The sequence below is a fragment of the Acanthochromis polyacanthus genome, chromosome 7 (assembly GCF_021347895.1).
Source record: "Acanthochromis polyacanthus isolate Apoly-LR-REF ecotype Palm Island chromosome 7, KAUST_Apoly_ChrSc, whole genome shotgun sequence".
NCBI classification, from domain to species: domain Eukaryota; kingdom Metazoa; phylum Chordata; class Actinopteri; family Pomacentridae; genus Acanthochromis; species Acanthochromis polyacanthus.
In genome coordinates this window covers 16,634,411-16,647,566 of record NC_067119.1, presented here as the reverse complement: position 1 = coordinate 16,647,566, position 13,156 = coordinate 16,634,411, and the positions used below count along the sequence as shown (strand labels likewise).

The following is a 13,156-nucleotide window of genomic DNA, read 5'->3' as shown; positions in this document are numbered from 1 at the left end:
TGTTTTTCAGATGTAATCTATCTTTTTATTTATCCAGCCACCAAAAGCACACCTGTTTAAAGAAAAAAGGGCAAGTAAAAGAAAGTATGCTGGAGCGCCCTCAAAGGGTGCTGTCAATTAAAAAAAATTAAAACACAAGTTACTTCACATTCTTCCCCTTATCAATAGGGAACAGAAAGTACATTTGAAAATAAAATAAAGGAAGTGCCAGTGTTTTCACATAGATGGTAAAAGTCACAAGTGCATTGATTTCTTAGTCACACCAGTCAAGTCACTACATGAATGTTAGGCAACCTACAAAAGATGAGTAAAAAAATGTAGAGACAGAAGTCTCCAATATTACGTATTCTAGTTTATTTTGGGTAAATGTAAGACACTATATAAATAGATATAATATGCCACATTTGTTTGAGTTCCCTTCTCTCGTACTCCACTTCTGACAAACATGTAGGATCACAAAATGCAACTCAAAAATCACCCTGAAGTAGCAAATACACTCCCTCCACATTCAACCACACTAAAAGTAAAGTGAAGATGTTTTCAAAAATGAAGTCATGTATATATATATATATATATACAGTATATCAATTTATTTCACACAAAGCATAGCAAGCAGACAAGCTTAAATCAAATTTTATCATTAAAACTGCTACAATTCTACTAATGACAACCAAATACATGTTTTAAAGGCACTTGGCAGGAGAATTACATCCCGCAACAACTTTTCTGTGTTTTAGATTCAATTTCTTCATGTCTGTTAATATCAGGAATCTATGGGGATATAACTATTGCAAGACTCCTTGTTCTTCTTGCAGAAGATTGAGCTTTATGAAAAATTTGCTGAAACCTTGGTAGATTCTCGTGTTTATGATGGGATTCTTCATCACCTTGGTTCAATACCATGTCAAATGTAAGAGCTTCTGTTTTAAGCAGAGTACATTTAAGTGTACTACATATTATTTTCTGTTAGAAATATTTAGGCTATTGTTTGTCTACTTTTACAGCCATATGACCTGAATCTTCCCTGTAGATGGCAATAGATACTATGCAGGATGAACTCTGTAGCCTGAGGAGTCACCAAATACAATAAAGAAAGCTTTCTAGCAGTTTACAACCCCATTACCTTAGAATATAGTATGAAAATGACAGAATCAGTATGCATCATATCTATTTTTTTGTTTGTCTTCATTCTTCTGTTCAACTCTCCTTTCTTCTCACACAAAGTAACCACCATGTCATCTGCGGTTTAAATTCTGCCATAAACTTGGATGAGGATGGTAATCTACGTCAAAATTCATCAGGCACTTGTCACTATCACTTCTTCTATTCGCTACTGAAACCCTCAAGTGTTTTTTTTCCCAGATAAGAAGAAACCAAACGACCACTTTTAGTCACGCCCATCAAACCTCAGTGTGGTTAGCGATGATTAGCTGCAGGCTGCCAGCAGCTAGCGAGTGCCGCCAGCTGCTGTTATGAGACCTCCTCGGTCCCACTCATATTCTGCAGATCAATCTTCAGTCGACAGGAAGGACACGCAGAAATATCTACCAGTTCCAAGAAAGCATATTTTGTAAGTAGTGGTAAAATTAACATGAAAGGAAGCAGGTCTGGAGGTCTTAGTTCCTGTGCGTAATGATGCGTAATGGAGCGCTTCTCCGGAAAAACAAATTAAATCAAAAATTGTAGTGCACACTTTTAGGTTCATTTGTCATGTTGGGTTTACACATTGTGATAAAATGTGCCGAACAATAAATAAAATAAAGTTAAATGATTGAATTTAAAATGTGTTTCAAAATCTGACCCACTGTTCCTGTGCGTAATAGTGCGTAATGGTGCGTAAAAGCGCTTCTCGGAAACATTCCGCGCGCTGTTGGCAGTTCTGCTAATCAAGAAGGTTCAGTTTTTTTTTTTTGTTTGTTTGTTTTTTTGCTGAGATCTGACTCATTTCTTATGAGTGGAACGATTATATTTTAGACCTAAGTAGTATACTTAGTTCTAAATGTTTCTCAGTTTATTATCGTCTACAGCAGACTGTTCCGAGTGTTTTAAATAATCACTGAAACAGTTATTCTGATAAAACCACACCTCACACTGTGTAAATTAAAATAGTTTCATTTTATTTTTTTAACATTTCCAACTATTGCCATTCAATCTAATACAGACTACGACAGAAAGGAGAGAGTAAGAGGTCTCAAACAGCAAGTTCAATATTTTCAGCAAGAGAAAAAAATAAAATAGGTAAAGCAAACTCAGGATCTTGAGTTGAATGCAGCTTAGTCCACACAGTCAAAGGCCGGCAAAAAACGCCTTTGTGCCACACAGTGTTAGGTGGAAAAATATTCACTTCTTAGCAGCTTTGGTCCTGGTCTTGGGAGCTTTGGCAGCCTTGGAAACCTTGGCTACCTTGCGTGTGGCTTTCCTGGCGCTCTTTGGCTTCTTGGCAGCGGCGGCTTTCTTGGCTTTCTTGGCTTTTTTGGGGCTCTTTGCCGCCTTCTTTTTCTTCGGTGACTTCTTGGCTCCTGCTGCTTTCTTTGCGCCGGCCTTCTTGGGCTTCTTGGCCTTTGGCTTCTTCTTTTTCACCACCTTCTTCTTACGAGGTGTGGGGGGCTTTTTGTTCAGCTTGAAAGAGCCTTTGGACCTGATCAGAGTTTTCTTGGCCACCAAGCGCCTGATGGCGGTGGCGAGCCTGACTTTGTTCTTCTTCAAGTCGTACCCTCCGGCTGCGAGAGCCTTCTTCAGGGCTGCCAGGGAAATGCCATTGCGGTCTGAGGACGCAGCCACAGCCTTCAGTATCAGACTTGATACAGTCGGACTTTTCTTTCCCTTGGCTGTCTTTTTGGGAGACCTGGCCGATGCAGGCGGTGGCAAAGCAATCGCAGGAGCAGACATTGTAATATCTCTATCACCAGGATCAAGTAGAAGACAGAGTGGTGTCTGTGTTGTCCTACTGACAGGTCCACGCTTTATGAGACCCCAGTGAGAACCGTGTAGACTCAAGCCCGCCACCACAGTGCGCCTCTTCTTTCCCTCTCAGACTTGATCAAGATTGTGTTTTCTTCAACTGGATTATTCTACAAAATTCCTGCGTAAAACGCCGTATATCCATATAAAACGCATCGCATTAGAATATACGCATTCTCAGCTGCATATATCTATATTTTTTTATTCAGAATTTGGTCAAATTCTGTTAAATATGTTGTGTAATTTCAAGGTGACAGTTGCAGAATGTAATTTGCAATGCGTAATTTGAACATTTTAACAGCTCTACATCCTCTGAACAATCAATTACAAAGTTATAAAAATGAATGAGTCTTAACACAGTAATGTGTCTGACATACTGGCCTAAAATTTTTAAATAATTTCATTTATTTTTGCAAAATATATTCGTTTTAAGATGACCAAAGAAACACAGTTGCCTTGTATCTATGCTGAGGTCACCATAGAGTGACCCAGGCATAGATAGCAAAAGCAGGGATGTGTTTTTCCTGAAAAGGTTTATGTCAAGAAGGTTGAATAACAAAATAATAGTTCTGTATAATGAATTACACAGTGAAAGTGAATACTACTATATGTCTCCACTGTGTGGAGAGAGATTAATTAACCATTGTTATCAGTCTGTTAGGTGTGGCAACCAGACCAACGAATTTAAGATTAATTTACCGGGTTTTTCAAGACTCTCTGTCAATAATCAGTGAGGGATAAATTCACATTAATAAATGCATAGGCTAATTTATTTTTATTTAAGCATCAGATAGTAGTTTTTTAGCCTCCTTATTCATTTTATCAAGAATATTCTGACATTCTTTCCTTCAGTCTCTAATGTTCAGCTTTAATGTACTGGAGGTTACAGAATTTTTTAAATATTAATTTAAATCTGATGCAGTCTTATTTCAAAAATACAATAGTATGCACTTCATATATTTCTAACCATTTTGTGTTATTTTACATATTTGTGCCCAGTTTGTAAAAGCTAGTTGCAGATACATTCACATATTCTGTGTGGTTTGCATGTTTGACTAATTAGGTGAAATTCTGTGGCTGATTTTTCTGGAAAGAATCATCATGCAAGTCTGTTGTTGTCTGTCGTTCTGTTTGCAAACTGCATTTGCAAAAAAAAATAATAATTCTAGTGCACACTGCTTAAGGTCATTTGTCATGTTGAGTGTACACATTGGGTAAAATAAGCATGAACAAATAAATAAATAAAAATCTTGAACTAAAAAATGTGTTTAAACACCTGGGCCAATGTTTCATGTCCGTTTTCAAATGGAGATGATTCACCGGCACATGGAGAGAAAATTGTTACATTTACAAAACACTTAAATAAAGAATGTTTGTCTCTGTCTCTCCTTTGTGTTTTCTCCCGCTGTTTTTTTTCCCTGAATAACATGTCCTGAGATAACATGTGCACTTGTGTGTGTGTGAGGGAGAAGATTGGCAAATGCAGTCGGGCCTCCTGGAGTGTACTGATAGCGCCTCCTGCCATTACATGAAAATCCTCTGTACAAACACAGCAGACTGAGGAAGTTTTGTTTCAGTAAAGATGCAGTTCTGTTTTAGTCCAGTAAGGGGCAAGTCTGTGCTGTCTGGAGCAGAACTACTTTCTCAAGTGGCCAAAAAAAGGATATCAGTGTATAATTGGTGGCCACGAAATAAATGTCACTTTTTTCATATTAGAGTTGTGGAAAACTTTTAAATCCACCTCAACAATGTATTCGGGTAAAGCAGAATAAACCTAGATCAGATAAAGTTTTAATAAACTGCATGTATTTCTGTCTTCTTTAACTTTATACGAACAGCTTTTAAGACTATGTTGTCCCTATTAATAAACCAAAACTCTTACTTCTCGTGTAGTTTTTTGTCTAATCTGCATCCACCGTTTAATGTGGGATTTAATGATTTGATTGATTCCTTTTGGTGTTTGTTCAGTCGAGGTGTGAAAATTAGGAACCTTTACCTGTATTCTGGACAACACCGCAGCTGTAAACGTCTGTTGTGCTGCCTCAAACCGCCCCAGTAGTAAGTTAAGCGTCTGTGAATTAAAGCAGCAACATTTATCTTATCTTCCAGTGCCGCTGGATTACAGATGAGGCCTCCAGCCTTTAAACTTTCAGTGTGATCGGTGTTTTCTAGTTGTCTATTCAGCTGCCAAAGGAGACTGCAATCACAACTGGAATTTACTCAGAGAGAAGAAAAGTGGACTATCAGTTTATTTCATGTAAAGTCACAAATTCATGACTGTTCAACTTCACAATTTCTGCCAAAAAAGTGAAAAAAGTCATTACTCAATTGCGCTGACGGTAAAGGGTGCAGATTCTTCTGAAAAACTACAAATCCTCCCTCAAGTTGAGTCATCAGACTGGAGAGGGTGTTTGTGTTGGGTTGCTGAGGAGCCTACACTTTACTCTCTAAAAAAATAACTTAGGGGGCCTGTTCCCCAGCATTGAATATTTGCAAGATTTTTTAAAGGCTTTTTATTTCATTTGCATTGTTTTGTAGGCTTGTGTTTATACAAACAAAATGCTAATTGTGGCATTAGAGGAGATTAGAGGAGATTTCCCTCTGGATCTTTATCTGCCATTATGTAAAAAAAAGATGAGCAAAACAAGTCGCCAGCTAACTACGAAGCTATAGCAAAGCAACACATACAGAAAACACGTAAGTCCAAAGCGTACGTAATCTACGTAACTAGGCCTGAGCCAGAAGATTTTTGATTGACAGGAAATGGAGCAAACCAAACGCCTCGGTCCGAGCGCATTGATTGGCTGATGTTTTTCAGGTCCTGCCATGCCCACAGTTATTTTATTTATTTTTTTATTCTTTTAGAGACCATACATACAAGTCCACTAAAGGTCAGTATATTCATTTTATGTGAATCAGACAAATTAAACAAAAAAAAAAACATCCTCCATAATGCCTTTAATGCTATGTGTAATTTATACTGCATCAGTGGATTCCAAACCAAATTCGAGTTTCGGTGACCTATTTTTACTTCACTTTGAGTTCAACATTTCAAGTCCACTCTGCTATCTTGGCATGTGGGAAAGTGAAGACTGGTTAATTAAAAATGAGTTTGATAGAAGAGGAAAAGCTGATTCCTCAAACTCAACGTAGTTTGTTGACTGAACATAAAGAAGTTGACACAACTAAAAAAGATGTGAAAGGCGTACATTGTTTTTATAATATCTTAATTTTTTGAGCATCATTGTATTTCTGTCCTGCTGTAACATACACTTTTACCAACAGGAGGCTCAATAAAAAAGTGATCTTATCTTAACTTTTTTGCTGACCCAAATACTGTTTTTGGAGTGTATGGCATGTTAATATGAATAAATGTCCATTATTCAGTATAAGAACGTGTCCAAAATGCTCAAGCCAAAACAAAATATGTATAGTATTGCCAAAAAAAAAAAACCTTAGGTTGTGTATGTCTTTGATTTCCCTCGTCTTCCCTGATGTGTGCTGTGATGCAGCTCCCAGCAGGAGGCTGACATAAAGCAGGGAGGGCTGTAGGACCTGTCCGTTGCATTGCTCTCCTCCCCAAAGCATGTGATCATGTGATCTCAGTCACTGCAGTCAGACAGAGCGAGGCAACTTGTGACCAGAAGCAGCAGGATAAACCCAGTGCTTTACCAGATCAAATAAAAAGCGGACGCAGCGTCTCTACAGTCTCCCTCCAGCCTCTCCAGACACCATGGACTGCGGAATCATCACGTCCAAGACCATCCTCCTCTTCCTCAGCCTGGTTTTCTGGGTAAGTGGTCGCTGATTTCTCCACCAGCACAGATTTGAAATTCGGGATTTTAGAAAGGAGGACGAAGCTGAACGTGGTTGATGGCTGTACAGCAACGATTTCTGCCTTTTTTTCCCCGTCTGAATAGTCGCTAATTGTTATTATTCTGCTACATGTGAGGCCTCATGTTTTAAAGATTGATAAAAACATCTGTGTCCCCTCCCTCAGTTTTGCTGTGCAACACAGTCCTATTGCACTTCCTCATTTGAACTCCATAGCTCAGATGTGCGTTGTTCTTTTGTGTAGAAGCCAAGAGATTTCGAAACCAGACCAACACTTCCCATCAACCTCAGTCCATGACTCTGACCCACCTCAGTCATGCTGAACTCTGACTCACTCTCATGTCTGATCAAAAGTCACATCAGATAAAACTTTGGATGTTTTTTCTTTACTGCTGGTTCATACTGACTCCAACCATTTGGCCTAATTTATCTCCTCATTGGAAAATTCAGCAGCAGGCACTGTATAAACTCCTCTGCCAGTCTGTGGCTGTGTAATTAGATTACTGTGAGAATAAACAGACTACTGACTAGTGTGTGCAAATATTTGTAAGACAGAGCACAAACTTGGGTTATTGCTTTCATTTCAATATCCACGTCCACTTATTTCATTTCCTCATTCGCCATATTAGTCTAGGCCTCATTCTTTTCATTCCTCTTTGTCTCTGTGCACTACAATTTTTTTTGTCTGTCATGCATGATATTTCCTCATATCTGAATAGTGTTCGTTTGATCGGAGTCCATGTTGAAGGATACTTTTTTTTAATGTTCAGGCTTTATACATATAAAAATGTACTTGTTTTAAACCGATTCCGCTTCACAGACAACATAGTTCGACCACAGCTAGAAAGAAATGGTGTATATTCTGTATTCTTACTTCTTGTTTGACCCTCATAATGTAAAACGTCACCCACATGTGAACTTGTTTTTCAAACAGCTACAGCTCCGTCGTGTTGTCGGTTAAACCTGCCGACTGTTTATGAAGAATGTGGGTCAAAGTCCACATGTTAGAGGGAGAGAAGTGAGCATTATCTTTGTTTTTCTTTATTAATTTATCAGGCCAAGACTTTTATAGCCAGATTGCCACATTCTCTCCATTTGCCCTCCATTTCAGTATCACTTTATATTCTGCTTTGTTGTTTTGTTGTCGCCATAGTGAATATTGAGTTCCCTGACAAATGAAGATAATGGAGGCCTTTCATAGTGCAGATTATTTGTTGTCACTAAAGCACTTCCTCAAAGGGAATCACTTAGATTTTGTTTGGTTTCACACGATACTATAATCCCGTATAGTCTTCACCTCACTGTGTGAAGTGTGTTGTGTTGTACATTGGTTCTATGGCAGTAAATTTCATTGGAATTGAACTGAATATGCTGCAAGAAGCTGCACATTTTGAACAAGACTAACTGTAACTTTGGTGTAGAAGCGGTACTGAGAATTGTTAAAAGTTGTGATTCATTGTAGAAGTTTTAAACAGATTACTAGTGGTATAAATGTAATCAGGGCATGTGTAGTTTTTTTTAACAAATTGGATGATTTGTGGGGGAAATCAAAAGTTAAACCATTAACGTGCTCTGAGTGCCTGGAAGCACATGAGCAGAAATGTCACGGCTGCTTTCGCTCCTAGTTAGCCTGACTTACATCACTCTGGAATCTGATCTGAGATATAGTATTAGTGCTGCAGGGGCTCACTAACATCATCCCTGCATCAAGAGACACAGCCTCAGAGGTTTCTCACATTCCAGGGAGGTGGCACCGTGTGTGGACGCTATACGTTGTGTAAGCCTCTTTGTGCTGCTTCTTAGGCACAAGATCAGAGTTTCCGGAAAGATTAGGGGTGAGGGGTGAAGGAGGAGGGGGGTGTAGAGTAACTGCCCCACAGGGATCTCGTGACTGTGGCGTGATTAAGAGAAGTAAGTCATGAGGTTGAACTCCAGAATGAATGATTGTTAAAGACCACGCAAAACACACATGTTCAAATACGAACACGCAAACAATGTAGAGCTCCCATAATTATGAGGGAAGTGATACTGAAGGTGACGCTAATCCACTGAGCACAGTGGAGGCATAAATGAAGGGGAATTTCACTTTTTTTTTTTTTTTTTTGAGCCATAGAGTAGCACCATCATTTTTTTTTCCCCATGGGTTTTTCATCTGACACGCACAGAAAAATGTTTTCTCGTGTTTCAGCTGTGCTATCAGCGTGTCAGAACAGGACAAACAGATATGTTTCAGTTTAATCTCATTCACACATTAGACTCAGAAGTGTCATTGATGCAGCTCATTGTGCTTCTTCCATCACAAGCCGTGGCCTGAATCTAAACTGACGGTACATTTTAGAGGGCAAAGGGGAATCAGGAGCGATGATAATGCGACTTTAGAGACATTGTTTTTTTGTTTTTTACAACTGTTACTGTTGACACGTAGGTCTGACCCTGTGGACTTATCATGGATGTGGAACAGATTGGCCAATCGTTCTTTTATGATTTTTAATCTTTAGAATTTTTTCCGTGTAGAGACTAAATAGGCTCCTACATATGCAGTCTTGTGATTGGTGATATCAGCACTGAAGCATGACTCAGAGAACAGCTGTGATAACGGTGTGACTTAATGCCTAATTTACTTCTGACTCCACCTTGACAAACTATCAGTGACCCTGACAGCCTGTGATAATCACGTTGGATAATACCGAGTAATAAAATGAGAAAAGGAAAGTATTTAGAATTAATGGGGTTAGTGGTTATAGGAAGACCGCTGTGTGTTACTATCCCCTTTATTTTTCGTATCTTAGAAAAGAATCATAATAGTCGTAGTACTACAATGCAGGACAATCCATGCTGCTGTGTATTGACTGTGTCAAGAAGAAGACCAAATGACTGAAATATTACACCAGTGTTTACTAATAGAAGGTTGCTTTTGGCTATGCAGTGTACTGAACATGAATATTTCAGCTACTACACAGAGAGGAAAAGGTAGATCATGTGGCAAATCCCTTCAACTGTATCAATATGTGTTTGTTTCTGCAGTAAACTGCATTGTTGAATGAGCATTTAAAAGCTAAATCTCCATGAATTTCAATTGCACAAGCCTAAAAAAGCATCCCAGATTGTGAATGAGCAGAAGCAGTGAAAATTAGGCGTCAAAGTTTAATGCTGAGTGTAAAATCTTCTGTAGTGAAACCATGTCTGCAGAAAAATGTATACTTCTGTTGATTTCAGTTGGATTTTTGTTTATATCAGACAGAAAAATGAGAGAACTTGTCTTCCAATTATATTTATTTCGAAAATGTTCCTTTACGTTTGCTGTCCATTCTTTACTGGATACACATGTAACAATAAAAGCTCCTCCTTTTTACCTCCTCAGCTAAGAATAAGCACTTTGGCATGTATCTCATGACGCTTTCTCTTCCCTGCAGGCTGCAGGAGCAGCGTTGGCCTACGTTGGTGCCTACATGATCAGGAGCTATGACAGCTTTGGCAATTTCATTCAGGACAAGCAAACGCTGATCCCAGCAGCGATCATTATCGGCATCAGCGTGGTGATGTTCGTCTTCGGCCTGGTGGGATGCTGCTCCACGCTTCGCGAGTCTAAATTCGGCCTCGGCTTTGTAAGTGTGAGGGAGAGCGACAGAAGAGTCGGTCAGCCTCTCAGATCCTTGATGTTTGTATTCTCAGCTGGAGTCTGAAGATGGAAACTGCAATCCTAGTTATCATTTTTGATGTTTTTACTGTGTTTTCCAGTAACACTTGTTTTTCCTTTAATTCTGTGTGTTTTATTCTCTAATTTCTCTCAACGTCTAATTATCTGCAGTTCTTTCTGATCATCATGGCGATCTTTGCAGCTGAAGTGGCTGCTTTGGTGTTTAGCTTCATCTACCAAGGAAGGGTGAGGCACCGACAGACTTTCTAAACAGTGTTACAATTTCAATCTACATTTCATCATCCATTTTGAATGCACTGTGACACATGTTCTGTCTGTGGGAGTCCATTAATTAAGCACCTGTCTGCATACATTGTGTTTTTTCTTGTGTCTCTCCAGATTAATGGAAGCCTGGCACGCCCTATGAATGATGTCTTCTCAAAGTACGGTGAACAGGAAACTGAAACCAAGGCTATAGACTCGATGCAAAGTGAGGTTGGTGTTCTGTCCTACTGTACAAAAATAGATTTGTTTTCTTGGTTGTGCTTTCATTCTCTTCAATCTCTTCTGCATACCTTCCATTCTCTTTCGCCTGCTTGGTTTCAGTTCCTTCTCTTGCTTTGTGGATTTGCTTTTCAATCTGTCTTCATTAAAAATGAATAACTCTTCTGAAACCAACCAACAAACACTGCGCGCTCCATCTACATGGCCACAATGTAGGTAATGGAACATTCTTATCAACTGTATGTTTTCTCTTTGACTCTGTACAGTGGAAGTGCTGTGGTGTCCGCAACTACACCAGCTGGTCCAACACTACCTGGTTTGCCAGCCACAGCAACACGGTGCCTTTGTCCTGCTGTAAAAACGCCACCTCACAGTGCACCGGCAGACTGGATCAACCACAACTGCTGAACACAGAGGTAAATCTGTCTCTTTTAACAGAAACAGTGTGTAAGTATGCATTCATTTACACGTGCTCTGCATCAGTTTATTTGGTCTTGTTTGTTAAATGCTTCTAACTGCTTGTACACTTTGGAGAACACCTTGAAGCTGGTATTATCTTAGTTTTTAATGTTTATTTCTTAGGTTTCTGATGTGCTTCACTGTTTATATGCTGACTGTGTCTTCACTTTAGGGCTGTGAACCCAAGCTGGAGCACCTCCTGCAGGACGTGTTGAAATACGCCATGCTGGTCGTTTTCGGTTTCGCCATCATCAAGGTAACATAAAGTTCAGCTGCTGAGTGAGCATGACTGTACATTCTGCTCTCCGTTAGCACAGGGGGATGCAGGGGGATACACACCAGTCAGTGCAACAGACGGTGCATCCTTTCAGGGAAATGGGAGATTACACAATACGCTTCTCTGTTTCCAAATTTCCAAGTGAAATTCCTAACCGAGCACTCGTTATGTGATTTGTCAGAAGTGAAGAGCTGACATGAAGTGTTGTTTAATGGAATTACCCAAATAAAATATTACTTGCCGTGAAATCTACTCATGTTAAGGCACAATGACAGCTTTGTTGATTTGAGACAGAAAGGCATAAGTGTGTTCCATTGTGACATTTATTTGCTTTACTTATTTAATTACGCACTTCCAAGCTATTTCTCTCTAAGAAAGCTGACCTCAGAGACAATGGAAGAAATGCATGAATGGAGCGTCCTGATTCTCCTGTGTACTGCTTTCTAATTCTTGCTCTTCACAGACTTTTAGTAGAGTACCTGATCCTTGTGCTCATGGCATTTCGAGTATTTACGCTCCACCCCTGAGCTCATCTGTTCGTGCTGCCACAGAAAATGTGTTTGAAGCACTGTGTCTCATGACCTTTATTTTTGCCGTTGCAGTTCTTTGGAATGCTGAGCGTTTGTGTGATAACCTGTAGAACTGGCAGCCGGAGAAGTGGCTACCAGCCCCTGTACGCCTGAAGCACGTCCTGCAACCACCTACCGTACTTCCATCGCCACGTTTCGCTCCGCTAGGTTTGCTGACTGCTTACACCGCACTGTACAGAAGCTTCCATTCATTGTGTAGAAATCTGATTCAAATACTGACGAGAGGATCATACCGGAGCATTTCTCCATAGATGAAATCGACATGAAGGTGCCCTCTGACTTGTTAAGTGATTTTGTTGAAGATGTGTTACCTAGAGTTTTGATCTGATGAAGGCAGCCAAATGTTTCTGTAATGTCTCAGCCCAGTTGTGGCCGTTCTTTGGGACAGCCCATAAATAACACTGTAAAAGTAATTAAATAATTGCAAATGTTAATCCCACGTGAAGAGCTTTGGATTTTGTTTGCTGAAAGCCCTATTCTTCTGATGCAGCATTTCGCTTCCCACGTAGTCTGTAAAACCAGTGCTGCTGCTAAGACATCAAATGAGAGAAAAGATCACAGGAAAGAAATCTATTTTGGACATTAAGGCTTCTGCTTGTAAATCTTACTGAACCTTTTTCCTCTGCAGCATCCTGGAGATTTTCTTTTTGAAGGACATTAGACTTCAGAATGTACTTTAATGAATGACTTCAAATGACATTTTAAGCTTTTTGTGGCTGTGAACAAAAAGACAGCGGTTTAATGCCGTATTTGGGGTTGCAGTATTTATAGCCAACTAAATGAATATATACGTCATTTTATGGTCAGTTACCTGTATTGAGCTGGGCAGTGGTTCTACTTCTAGTTTGTTGTGTTTATTATGTTTCTAAATTAAAAAGGTGAATATTATCACAA

At 39.4% G+C, this 13,156-nt stretch overlaps 2 protein-coding genes across 2 annotated transcripts; one reads left to right on the top strand and one right to left on the bottom strand.

The window, feature by feature from the left end:
• Positions 1 to 2,096: 2,096 nt before the first annotated feature.
• On the bottom strand, positions 2,097 to 2,960 carry LOC110953330 (histone H1-like). Its single transcript, XM_022197281.2, has one exon. The coding sequence runs from the start codon at positions 2,887 to 2,889 to the stop codon at positions 2,341 to 2,343; it is 549 nt and encodes a 182-aa protein (XP_022052973.1). The 5' UTR covers positions 2,890 to 2,960; the 3' UTR covers positions 2,097 to 2,340.
• A 3,572-nt stretch (positions 2,961 to 6,532) lies between these two features.
• Positions 6,533 to 13,156, top strand: tspan36 (tetraspanin 36). Its single transcript, XM_022197282.2, has 7 exons — positions 6,533 to 6,754; positions 10,209 to 10,400; positions 10,604 to 10,678; positions 10,832 to 10,927; positions 11,203 to 11,352; positions 11,568 to 11,651; positions 12,275 to 13,156. Exons 1-7 carry the CDS (start codon positions 6,695 to 6,697, stop codon positions 12,353 to 12,355), a joined length of 738 nt encoding a protein of 245 aa, XP_022052974.1. The 5' UTR covers positions 6,533 to 6,694; the 3' UTR covers positions 12,356 to 13,156.

Excerpts from the sequence above, each read along its gene's own strand:
- tspan36 (XM_022197282.2), top strand. The coding sequence starts at position 6,695 with ATGGACTGCGGAATCATCACGTCCAAGACCATCCTCCTCTTCCTCAGC. Across the intron at positions 10,401-10,603 it reads CTAAATTCGGCCTCGGCTTT|TTCTTTCTGATCATCATGGC; the intron begins GTAAGTGTGAGG and ends AATTATCTGCAG. Across the intron at positions 10,679-10,831 it reads GCTTCATCTACCAAGGAAGG|ATTAATGGAAGCCTGGCACG; the intron begins GTGAGGCACCGA and ends GTGTCTCTCCAG.
- LOC110953330 (XM_022197281.2), bottom strand. The coding sequence starts at position 2,889 with ATGTCTGCTCCTGCGATTGCTTTGCCACCGCCTGCATCGGCCAGGTCT.